Genomic DNA, 13149 nt, shown 5'->3' on the forward strand with positions numbered 1-13149 from the left:
CTTCAGCTGACATAACATCCGCAATGTCAAGCGCATCATGGAGATGTTCATGCCGTAACATCCTGAATGCCTACGATGTGTGAAAGCGGATATTCAGATAGGACATGTCCTTACTCGAAGTACTAACAGGCTGATGAGATCAGAGGGTGACCAGGAATGCCCATGAAGATGATGGCAGCCCCCCAAAGCCTTCAGCTCCGAGCACAGTCAGAGCTGAATTTCGTGGCGTCCTTACAGGATTTGGGAGGGAGGAAGAATGACAGGAACCCCATTTCCTGTGGTTCATGGGCAGCATCTGGGATGGTGCTTTACACACCTGGCCACGGGACGGGGGCCTAAAAGGGCAGCGTCAAGCCCCCTGTCCCGGAAGCAGAGCGCAGGGGCCAGTGCCCTGGGCAGCCCACCTTCTCTCCATCAGACGCTCTCCTAAACCCTGGGCTGAGCCCCAGAGGGCTGAAGAGACACTGTTCAGTGTGCAGAACAAGAACACAGAAAGTGGCCTTCCTTAACCAGCGGCGTGGAGGGTCTGACCACGGCAGCATGTAAACATTTCATTTCTGAGAGATCATGAGAGGGGAAGGGAAGTAGGGGCCACAGAATAGCATATACATTATATATGGTACTTTTATATATGGCGTATATGTATATGGGGCTTCCCTGGTGGCTCAGAGGGTAAAGCATCTGCCTACGATGCAGGAGACCCGGGTTCGATCCCTGGGTCGGGAAGATTTCCCTGGAGAAGCAAAATGGCAACCTACTCCGGTACTCTTGCCTGGAAAATCCCATGGATGGAGAAGCCTGGTGGGCTACAGTCCATGGGGTCTCAAAGAGTCGGACACGACTGAGCGACTTCACTTTTACTTTCTTATCTGTATATGAACATCACCTTCATGCTGACTTTAAGTAGGAAATGGTTTGGGAGCCCTTGGAGAAAGAGTTTCTCCAAATAAATACCCTCCACTTTGGATAATTCAAGGGTGTGTTTTTTTTTTTTATTAAATACTACCTGTTTGAAAAAATAGAGTGGAACTCTCTGGCGGTGCTGGAGTGGTGGGTTTCAGAGTATTCTCTGACAGTCTTGGGTCACTGAATAGCCTCTGGAGCCCTGAGGTCAAGGGAGTAGACGATCCAGAAGGTTCTAGATAATCGCACACTGTGGTGGATAGTCAAGGCCTGATCAGAAGAGGCAGGAATAGGGAAGGCCTGGTGTTTCTCCTCTGGGGTCCCCTCTGGGGTCCTTTCCCCCTGACTGACCACCATCAAGCAGCCCTGGGTGAGGGCGATCGTTGTGCATGGAGTGTGGAGCTAAATAACGCCGTATATCTTGGCTCCTCATGACATAAATTTTACATTGACCTCAGAAGAATCTGTAAATGAGCTCAAAGCAATTATTATGTTTAATGGGAAGGATGACCAAATGCTGCTTGTCTAGAATTAAAGGAAGATAGTCATCACCCCCTAGAAAGGCCCCTGACGAAGGGATCAGAAAGACCCCAAGGCAACACTCCGTGCCCTTTAACTGATGAGGGCAGCTCCTTCTAGGTCTCCTGAAGTCCCTCCCATCTTTTAAGTCTCCCTCGTTGTCGCATATTAGCTCCATTTTCACATCAGGATACCGATGCTCAGAGGGATCAGCACCTCTGTAAAGTTGTATTGCCACTACCTGGCAAACCCTGGACTGGAGTCTGAGCTCTCTGGCTCCCAACAGTAGGCTGTGGTCTTCAGGCAGCACCCTTTGAGGCAGGTGAGTTTCACAGATAGGAAGTGGGCTCAGCGAGATTACCTGGCCAGCCTAAAACGCGATTCCGCAACCTTGACAGTGGTGCATGGTTCTGGCTCAGGGCTGTCTCCTCTGTCTGCTCACAAGGACTCCTTAAGCCTGTAAGGTTTACCACTCAGCTAAGAAAGGCGTATTAGAGATTCTAAAATAGATCATCTGGACTGAAGAATAATCTCGAGTTTAATTTTGATTTGAAGTATCAATACAAAATATGCCCTATTTGTACAAACCACTGTTTTAAAATCTGTTTTTTCTTTAAATAGATTAAGACTCACAAGAAGTTGCACCAATAGTACCTAGTGTTCCTGGGTACCATTTGTTCAGCTTTCCGCGTGGTAACATCTCACATAAGCATAGTCCCTCATCAAGACCGAAAATTGACATGGGAATATTACCGCAACTCAACTAGAGACTTGTTCAGATCTCACCAGTTTCTACAATGCATCCTTCTTGTGTATGTTTGTGTGTATGTCCAGTTCCGTGAATGAATCTCCTCTACAAATTCTTGTGGACAGCACCACAGCTAGGACATAGAACTCTTCCCTCACCACTAAGCGATGCCCTCAAGCCACTCATTTCAGGTCAGTCGCTCAGTTGTGTCTGACTCACGAACTGCAGCATGCCAGGCCTCCCTGTCCATCACCAACTCCTGGAGTTTACCCAAACTCATGTCCACTGAGTTGGTGACGCCATACAACCATCTCATCCTCTGTGGTCCCTTTCTCCTCCTGCCTTCGATCTTTCCCAGCATCAAGCCACTCACTCCTTTATAGAGGCACACCCTCTACCCGGCCCTGACCCTTGGAAACCGCTCACCTGTTCTCCATCACTTTCATTTGTCACTTTGAGAATATTGTATGAATAGAATAGTGCAGCATGTCCCCTTTTGAGAACAGCTTTTTCATTCAGTACGATGCCTCTGAGATCCATCCAGAGGCAAGTAGGTTCATGAGTGTATCAAGGTTTGCTCTTTTTTAATGAGTAATAATACTGCATTTTATGAATGTTTCACAGTTCATTTATCCATGTAACTGGAGGACATTTGTGTTGTTCCAGTTTGGAGTTATTAGAAATAAAGCCTCTATGATAAGCATGCATGTACCATTTTTGTGTGGTTGTAAATTGTCATTTCTCTACACAAGGGTTTGATTACAGGGTCCTGTGGTAAATGTGTGTTTAACTCTCTAGTTCAGTTCAGTCGCTCAGTCATGTTTGACTCTTTGCGACCCCATGGACTACAGCACACCAGGCCTCCCTGTCCCTCACCAACTCCCGGAGCTTACTCAAACTCATGTCCATCAAGTTGGTGATGCCATCCAGCCATCTCATCCTCTGTCGTCCCCTTCTCCTCCCACCTTCAGTCTTTCCCAGCATCAGGGTCTTTTCAAATGAGTCAGTTCTTTGAATCAGGTAGCCAAAGTATTGGAGTTTCAGCTTCAGCATCAGTCCTTCCAGTGAATATTCAGGACTGGTTTCCTTTAGGATGGACTGGTTGGATCTCCTTGCAGTCCAAGGGACTCTCAAGAGTCTTCTCCAACAGCACAGTTCAAAAGCATCGATTCTTCAGTGCTCAGCTTTCTTTATAGTCCAACTCTCACGTCCAAACATGACCACTGGAAAAACCGTAGCTTTGACTAGATGGACTTTTGTCATCTAACTCTCTAAGAAACTCTTAAGAAACTCTCTATGAAACTGCCAAACTGTTTTTCAGAGTGGATGTACCATTTTGCATCCTCATTTAAACAGTAATTCAAGTGTCATTATCCTTTTGATGCCTATAGAGATAACCTTTGTTTCATTCCTGATATTGGTAATTTACCTTCTCTTTTTTGGGGTTAGTGTTTCTAGAAGTTTATCAGTTTTATTGTTCTTCTCAAATTACCAAACTTTAGTTTGAATTTTTTTGTGTGTATTATTTTTGTTTCGTTTGCAATTTCATTAATGTCTGCTCTTTATCATGCCCTTCTTTGTCCTTGCTTTTAGGTGGTGGTGGTGGTGGTGTAGTCACTAAGTCGTGTCCAACTCTTGCGACCCCATGAACTGTAGCCTGCCAGGCTCCTCTATCCATGGGATTCTCCAGGCAAGAATACTGGAGTAGGTCGCCATTTCCTTCTCCAAGTCTCGTAAGATAGAGGCTTGAATTATAGAATTGAGTGCTTTCTTCTTTTATAATGTAAGCATTTAGTGCTATACATTTCATTCTCATTACTTTAACTGTATCCCACAAAATCTGATAGTCTTTTAATTTTCATTCATTGCTTTATATGTTTTATTTGCTTTGATGCCTCCTCTTCAGCCCATATCTTATTTATTAATAGAAGTTTGTTAATTTCCAAATGTTTCCAGTTGTTCTTCTATAATTAATTTCCAGTTTGAGTCCATTATGGTCAGAGTGGGCTTCCCTGATGGCTCAGACGGTAAAGAATCTGCCTGCAATGCGGGAGACCTGGGTTTGATCCCTGGGTTGGGACGATCCCCTGGAGGAGGGCATGGCAACCCTGGAGAATCTTGCCTGGAGAATCCTCATGGACAGAGGAGTCTGGCAGGCTACAGTCCATGGGGTCACAAAGAGTCAAACACGATTGAGTGACTAAGCACACACACGTGGTCAGAGAACATTCTTTGTAGAATTTAAATTTGTTGAAATTAGACTTTGTCATGGGTCATTAAGCAGTCTTGGTGAATGTTCCACGAGCAGTTAATGAGATGCATTCTGCTGTGTTGAGCGGAGTGTTCTGCAAGTGTTTTTAGATCCTGCAGGCTGATGGTATTGCTCGGTTCTTCTATATCCTTACTTGACTGTTTTTTTTCCTAAGGCTTCTATCCATCATGGGGTAGGGATCTTGAACCTCAGCTACAGTTGTCAGAAGTTATTTTTCTTTGAGTTCTGGTAGTTCTTTCTTCTTGTAATTTAGACCTCTGTGGTTTGGTACACAGGCATTTAGGAATGTTATGTCTTCCTGCTGAACTGACCTTTCACTCTGCAGTGTCCGTCTTTGACCCTGGTGCTTTGCTCTGCTCTGAAGTCCATTCCATGTTAATAGTGCCACTCCAGCTTTCTTTAAATGTTTGCCCAGTGTGTCTTTTCCCATCCTTTTATCTTTAACCTACTAATATATTTGAAGTGAGTTTTGTGTAAGATAGCATACAAGTAGGTCATTTCTTTAATCTATTCAACCAATCTCTCTCTTTTAACTAGTGGATTTAGACAGTTTACCTTTAATGTAATTACTGCCATGTCAGGATATATTACAGAGAAGGCAATGGCACCCCACCCCAGTACTCTTGCCTGGAAAACCCTATGGATGGAGGAGCCTGGTAGGCTGCAGTCCATGGGGTCGCTAGGAGTTGGATATGACTGAACGACTTCACTTTCACTTTTCACTTTCATGGTTTGGAAAAGGAAATGGCAGCCCACTCCAGTGTTCTTGCCTGGAGAATCCCAGGGACGGGGGAGCCTGGTGGGCTGCCATCTATGGGGTCGCACAGAGTCTGACACGACTGAAGCAACTTAGCAGCAGCAGCAGCAGGGTATATTATGCCTTTTTATTTATTTTCTGTTTGTTCTTTATTTTTCATTCCTTTGTTTGCCTTTTTCTATTTTCCTGAGGTTACTTGAACATTTTTTCAGCATTCTATTTTGATGTATTTAAAGTGGGTTTGGAGATGTGTCTCTTTTTAAAGCTTTTTGCAGTGGTCACTATAGGGATTGCAGTGAACATAGAATGTATATACTTGTGTCAACATTTTACATCATTGAGGATGCTCTTCTCTCCCATGTGGTATAGTTGTCTGAAATACTACTTTTTCATACTGGAACCATAAGAGATCAACTTTTTGCTTTCACTGTCTAACATAGCTTAAATACTCAGGAAGAAAGAATATTATATGATTTTAAGAGAAGTTTATTACTAATGTACTCCAGTGAATCTTAACCAGCATGACCATAGTTCAGCTGTTTGCCATGGCAATTTGTCATATTCCTCAGAAACCTTATATTATGAGAAGAATCATATTCTATAAGCAATTATTTCAGTGGAGAAATAGGGAAGACTTAGGGTCTAGAGAGTTTCACTCAACTTTTTTCCTGCAGGAATTGAAGTTTTTGTCATAGTCATCAAATCTAACCTTAACTGAATAATTCTTTTATTTACTCACTTCACTTGTCACTCCTCACCCCCAAAATACAGTGTCATCTGCCAACCAACCTATGTGATCTTACAGTTTGTACATATGGTACTTCGAATGCTTAGAAGAACATTTACAGGACTTCCCTGGAGGTCCAGCAGTTAGGACTCCATGCTTCTACTGCAGGAGGCACAGGTCTGACCCCGGGTCAGGGAACTAAGATCCCGCAAGCTAGACAGCATGACCAAAAATTAAGAATTAGAAAAAACCACCAACATCATTTACACGCTCATTGATGATGCAGTGGATTTCTGGCTTGAGCCAGAAGTTGATGCCCTCCTTCCTACTCAGCTGTAGCAGGGGAATAAGAGACCCTCGGTTTACTTCTTTAGCAAAGGCCGTGAACTGCTATGCCTCACAAAGAAGAGGGCTGTGGGCAAATATGGAGAGCAATACCATTCTCCCAACACCCAGCTCACCTACAGTTGTTGTCAAATGTCAGAGCAATTGCAGTTGTGTTTTTCCTCTTTGTCTAGTGAGAAGCTCCAAACTCCTCATTTGTGTGACATCTCGAAAATCTTCTCTCCTTAGAACGCCTGACAGACAATCTCAGAGTGGGACAGACATCCTCAGTTGCTGCTCAGATGTTTCTTTTTTTCAGAGTTTTGCTGCTAAGAATATCTCCCCAACATTTGACTTCACTGTGGCCAATAATGGTCTCTGAATTGGTAAGTGCAAGTACTTTATTTTTGAGGTAAAATTGGAGCTTTTTAAAATGCATTTTCAGGAATAATGTATCCTTTCGTGTATATCTAATTTGATCTGTAAAATTTAAAATTTTCAATCATGTTGGTAGTGCATGGTCAGCTCTTGGTTAAGTAGAGATATTTTATCCTCTAATCATAGTTGACCTGTCAACTGTAGTTATTTAAATTAATTTGATATTATTTGCTTTTTTTTTTTTTTTGACCATCCCATGTGACTTTTGGGATCTGACTTCCCCAGCCAAAGGTTGAACCCAGCAGTGAAAGCATTGACGTCTTAACCACTGGACCGCCATAGAACTCACTATTTGCTATTTTTTAAACTGAGCTTTTCCCACTTTTAATGAGATATAAGTGTCATGCAGCAGCATATAAGTTTAAAGTGTAACACATAATGATTTGACTGAAGTATATCATGAGACCCTTATCACGTTCAGTTAGCATCCATCATCTCATACGGATCCAAAAGAAAAGAATTTTTTCCTTGTGATGACAACCCAGGATTTACTTTCTTTACGTTCACCTGTGACTTAGAGCAGCTTTGACTACAGTTGTCACATCCAGCATTATCCCTAGTAATAACATGTCTTATAAATCGACGTTCGTACCTTTTGCCCACCTTCATTCAATTTTCCCTCCTCCCACCCCCTTCCTCCGATCTCTTCTGTGAGTTTGGTTTGGTTTTGCTTTGGTGTGTTTCTTAGTTTCCCCTTATAAGTGAGATCATACAGTATTTGTCTTCCTCTTCTGCCTTATTTTACATAGTGTAATGCCCTCAGCGTCCTTCCAAATTACTGCAGATGTGCCAATGGCAAGATTCCTCCTTTTCATACTGAATAATTCTACTGTGTGTGTGTGTTCTCATACATATATACATATGCGTGTATGTGTGTATATATACACACGTGTGTGTATATATACATATATGTGTGTATATTCATATATATATATATATGAGACAGTTTCTTAATCCATTTATTTGTTGATAGACACTCAGGATGTTTCCATGTCTTGGCTACTGTATCGAGTTGACCAAAAAGTTCATTCAGTTTCTTCCAACGTCACAGAAAAAGCTGAACGAACTTTTTGGCCAGCCTGGTAAATAATGCTGCCTTGAATATGGGGGTGCACATATCTCTTTGAGAATATTTTCATTTCTTGGAGCATAGTCCCAGAAGTGGGTTTCGTGGAGCATACAGCAGTTCTATTTTTAATGTTTTGAGGAGCCATTCTGCTGTTTTCCTCAGTGACTGTACCAGTTTATAATCCCACCAGCAGTGCACAAAGGGTTCCCTTTTCTCCACATCCTCACCAACATTTGTAATCTCGCCCGTTGGATGACAGCAGTTCTAACGGGTGTGAGGTGATGTCTCATCGTGGTTTCGATTTGCGTTTCCTTGATGATTAGTGATGTTGAGCATCTTTTCATGTGCCTGTTGGCCATTCCTATATCTTCTTTGGAAAAATGTCAATTCAAGTCCTCTGCCCATTTTTTATTTGATTCTTTGCTTTTTCGTTATTGAGTTGTATGAGTTCTTTAAGTATTTTGGATGTTATCCCTTACTGTATTTGGTTTGCAAATATTTTTTTCCCATTTTGTAGGTTTTCTTTTCATATTTTTGATTCCTTTTGTTTTATCTGCTGTTTTTTATGGACATATAAATTGTAAACATTAAGCTAGATTTAACCTCTCTCAAATAGGAACTTGAATTCACTCTTTTTTTTTTTAAGATTCAGGCATTCATACAGCTTGAAGAAGAGCTGCAAAAGGACAATGAATCATTGAGGTAAGTAGTGTATGAGTCTGTGCATATATGTGAAGGTTAATGGACATCACTGTATTTTTTTTGGTTTGATTTTTTTTTTTAAGATCCAGACTGTGGACATCAATTTATGATGTAGGGTTAGCTCATCCTAAACACCATTTTCTTGAAGTAGTTGTGAAGGGACCAGCTATTCTGACCATTTTTCAAAAGGAAAAAACCTTCTTATGGACCTTTCATAGGCAAAAGGACTACAGTGGATGTGAATGAATTTCTAACAAGAGTTTCTTTGTTAATTTATAGAAACAGCAACAAAATCAACAGAACTAAAGTTGCAGCCTCTGATGGAAACGGACAGTCGGTGGGGGAGATACCCCAGAGCGAGCTGGGCCTCTATTTATCAGCTTGCAAATTCCTAGACACAGCACTTTCTTTTCCACCTGACAAGATGCCGTTATTTCAAATGTAAGTCATAGGAGACCACATGTCCTCTTTGAAGGGGGTGACTTTTCTTTCCTCGTCAACACTTTCACTTGTTCTTTCCTGTACACCATGTGGGTTACCAGTGGCTGAGGAGCCTGCTCAGAATACTCAGTTTCAGATTACTCGCAACATCTGTGGTTTGGTGAATTTGGCTCACAGTGGTGTTTACGGATGGGTTTCTGTTCGTGTGTGTTTCAGTGGGTTCTGCTATTGGGTGCTTATAAAACAGAGTCTTGCACTGGTGATCCTCACTGCATTTGTGTATTTTCTTTCTTTTTTCTTTTCTTTTTTTTTTTTGGTCTCTTTGTTTTTAATTAACTAAATGGAACACACTCTCTCCAGTTCACTCTGCCCCTGTTGGCTCGCATTTCCTGTGGGCTTAACACGGCCGCTCGTATGTTTCATTTCATGCCTGGCCCCAGATGCCACTTCTCTCTGTCCTGTCGCCCTAAAGAGAGGAATTGTGTAGAAATGTTTATGGTTAGAAACACAGAATGAAAGAAGCCAGTCTGAAACGGCTACGTACCATATGTTTTCAACTACATGATGATCTAAAGGACAAAATTGTAAAGACAGTAAACAGATGAGTGTGTCCCAGGAGTGGAGAGGGAGGCAGGGCACAGGATTTTCAGGTCAGTGAGATAACTATGTCTGATTGTGTGTCCACCATACTGTGGACACGTGTCATTACACACTTGTCCAAGCCAATGGAAGATGCAGCTCCAAGAGTGAACCCTAAGCTTAACTCTGGACTTGGGGTGATGATGGGGAGTCAGTGTCAGTTCATCGATTGTAACAGATGTACGCTTCCAGTGGCAGTGCTGACAGGGAGGCTCAGCCTAGCAGAGAGCGGGCAGGGGGCAGATGGGAAACCTCCATACTTGCTGCTCAATTTTGGATGAACCTAAAACTGCTCTAAAAAAGAAAGTTGTTTTTTTTTTCTTTAAGTGAGTTCCAATGTACGTGAATATGCATAGCAGCACTAATCATAATAGGCAAAAAGTAGAGAAAACCTAAATGTCCATCAATTGACAAGCAGATAAATAACATATGGTGTGTCCAGACAGTGCTGCAGTCTACAACACAAAGAGATGGAAGTGTCGGCACGTGGTACAGCGTGGGCGCGCCTTGACGATAGTAGGTTAAGTGAGAGAAGCCAGGTACAAACAGCCATGTAGTACATTGGTTGGAATGTAATCATGTACAACCATGATTTTCATTTATATGAAGTGTCCAGAATAAAAAAGACCTGTACAGACAGAAAGTGGTTTAGTGGTGGCCTCGATTGAGGAGTGGATTGAGGGATGAGATTGAGGGAGAATTGGAGTGGATTGAGGGGTGAGCACTAAAGGGAGCAGCGATGCTATTTGGGGTTTTCAAATATCCTAAAATTGATCGCGATGGATGGTGATGGAGGTACAATTCTGTGAATATACCAAAAGCTGTGGAATGGTGCGATCTGCTTTTTATTTATTTGTATCTTGGGCCGTCCTGGGTCTTAGTTGCAGCGTGGGAACTCTTAACTTGCGGCATGTGGAATCTAGTTCCCCTACCGGGGATTGAACCCACATTCCCGACACTGGGAGCGTGGAGTCTTAGCCACTGAACCACTAGGGAAGTCCTGAATAGTACACTTTAAATGAGTGAACTGTGTGGTACGTGAATTACATCTCAGAGAAGCTATTTGAAACCCTTTGGGTGGGCTCTGAGCCCACGTGCCTGACCTTGGATTCTCTTCCTCCAGTTACAGGTGGGCATTTGTTCCCGAAGTGGACACAGAAAGCCCTGCCTTCTCCTCAGATTTAGAGGAGGATCACCAAGCATGCAAGCCCCACACTGTTAGGATTCTTGAACTTCTAAAATTAAAATATGGGGTAATTGTTTTCCTTTTTACAAAATTTGTATTTGTGGTGGAGGGGGACGGGCTCTGGGTGAGTGAAGTACTTCATATGCCATTTGATTTCAATGACTTTGAACAGTGTTCAAAATGCCTCTTAAGTGTTCAGACTTGGAGAGGGTTGTACATTTCATCTTTGTCTTAGCATTTGTATGTCACTTTCTCATCCCGGATGCTAAGAGGCAAAGCCTCCTGGGTGGACACAGTCCTACAGAACAGTGGTCCACAACTTCTTCAGCATCAGGAGGTGGTTTTGTGGTAGGCACTCTTTCCACGGGCCAGGGAGCTGGGATGGGTTGGGGGTGTGGTTTCAGGGTAGTTTCATTACCTTTATTGTGCACTTTCTTTCTTTTATCGTTACATTGTGATAATGAAATAATGATCCAGCTCACCATAATGCAGCATCACTGGGAGCCCTGAGCTTGTTTTCCTGCAACCTGATGTCCCAGCTGGGAGTCATGGGAGACAGGGACACCCGGAGTGTGTTGCTAATGTCCAGTCTACTCTGTAATCTCATCTTGTTCCACCGCGCACCTCCTGCTTTGCAGCCCTGTTCCTGAATAGACCACACGTTGGGGACCCCTGCTGTAGAAGGAGACGTGCCCGCAGAGTCCCTCCGTGACTCAGAGGAAGGGCCTACAGGAGGGGTGGCAGGGGCCCCAGCAGGATGGCTCACAGCGATATCGGGTGGAAGACTGCAGTGGGGACATGGGATTCGAGTTGACGCTGCTGTCTTCAGAGCAGACAGGGAGTTTTCTTAGAGGACTCGTGTCTTAGCTTTCACCGCCTGCATGGGCCTCTCTAACCGTTAGCGTGTCTTCGTTTTCTGCAGGAAATCAGCAGCTCAGATGAGATCGGCATGAAGAGCGAGTTCCCTCTGCTGCGCCAGCATTCTCTTTCCAGCATTAGGCAACTGATTCCCTTCTTTGGGACTCTAAACTGTGCTTTTAAAACCCAGAGTCGACTGCCCGCCGACACCCAAGGCCCTCCTCCACTCATGGAGTTTCCTGTCGCAGATAACCCAAGGGTCTTGAAACAACTGGAAGAATGTGTTGAACATGACTTTTTGGAACATCTGGAATGTTAACCTTGGACCAGAGAATTTGTGTAAGCCATTTACTGAGACCTTGAGAAAAGCCAGGATATACTGAAAATGGAAAAGGAGCCAGGATAGTGGTTCTAAACAAGTCTATCTCAATTTCGAAAGTAAATTTCAGATCTTTTTTTTTTTTTTCGGTGGCCAACAAAAAACACCTCCCTGAAATGCCTTGTAATATATTTAGGTCTGATTTTATGTTTCTTCCTCAATGTATGTAAAGAAGTGAAATTAATATATCATCTAACGGTGGCACAAAATTTGTAATATAAAGTAAACCATGAAGAGATTGCAAAGTTGGGTTTTTTTGTTGCAGATGTGTCAGTACATTTCTCTAAACATTCTTAACTTGTTGAATATTATTTTTAACCTTTCATGCATGTGTCCCTTTAAGTGTTTCTTTTGGTACCACACTTTAAAATGAAAATACATTATTTTCTGAAAATACTAATAGCCCGTTACCTTTGACTATTCAGCAGAGGTGTGAGCGTGAAGACAATCTCAGTGTATTTAACTCTTGCCGCATTAAAATCACGTGTTTGCACCTTCTGCTGCGTAAAAAATACACCGTTTTCAACCCTCCGACAGCTGTCACCTCAGTTGTAGACTGCAGTGTGCCTGACCAGCACTTTCCACTTGACATAAATCAATCATCGTGGTCACAGAGGCTTTAATGCCTCAAACTACTGTCGGGGAAATTCACTCTGGACTCTTCCTTATTCCTCTGTCCTCTCTGGGAACTCTATACCTCTGCAGACGTCTCTGTTCGTGAAAATAATTCCTAGGTTCCTCGGCACAGACTCCTGGGGGATGGCAACGTGCCGTCTCACTCTTTTCAAGCCTCTTTGTCTTACACCAGCTTCCCTATTTAGAGTCCACTTGGCACCCGTCTTGCATGCTCTCTGCCTGTGCTCCGGGCTTGCCTCCCAGACCTGCCTGTCTCATGTTCCCTTTTCAGCCACCAGGGCATTCCATGACATCACTTTCCAGGTCAGACGATGCTGACTGCTCCGATGTGGGCTCTCAGATACATCCTTTCTCCAGACAGAGGTGTTTGGGGACTTGACAAACATTATTGGTTTCGTTTCTTGTAACATCCTAACCATGTATGAGTTTGTGAGCAGGACAGAAGCAATTTGTGTCACTGGTCCCAAGAGAGGATGTGGGGAACACAGAACCACTTGGTTCCCTCCATAATAGCTAAGAGTCAAAAAGCACCATCACGTATGGGTAGTCAT

The 13149-nt window shown here is 43.1% G+C and overlaps 1 protein-coding gene across 11 annotated transcripts in view; it reads left to right on the top strand.

The window, feature by feature from the left end:
- DOP1B (DOP1 leucine zipper like protein B) overlaps positions 1–12207 on the top strand; it is a 130175-nt gene extending 117968 nt beyond the window's left edge. For 4 of the 11 annotated variants that reach the window (XM_042238307.1, XM_042238313.1, XM_042238315.1 and 1 more), the window contains exons 33-37: positions 6500–6636; positions 8404–8459; positions 8739–8900; positions 10663–10792; positions 11648–12207. In XM_042238307.1, coding sequence (XP_042094241.1) covers positions 6500–6636; positions 8404–8459; positions 8739–8900; positions 10663–10792; positions 11648–11902 — 740 coding nt within the window. In that variant the 3' untranslated portion in view covers positions 11903–12207. Of the gene's footprint in view, positions 1–6; positions 971–2043; positions 3740–3763; positions 3954–6444; positions 6637–8403; positions 8460–8738; positions 8901–10662; positions 10793–11647 lie in introns of those variants that run through there. The other 7 variants (XR_006057540.2, XR_006057542.1, XR_006057541.2 and 4 more) reach the window with 7 other exon arrangements.
- Positions 12208–13149: the final 942 nt, after the last annotated feature.

Source organism: Ovis aries, chromosome 1, assembly GCF_016772045.2.
Source record: "Ovis aries strain OAR_USU_Benz2616 breed Rambouillet chromosome 1, ARS-UI_Ramb_v3.0, whole genome shotgun sequence".
In the NCBI taxonomy this organism is placed as follows: domain Eukaryota; kingdom Metazoa; phylum Chordata; class Mammalia; order Artiodactyla; family Bovidae; genus Ovis; species Ovis aries.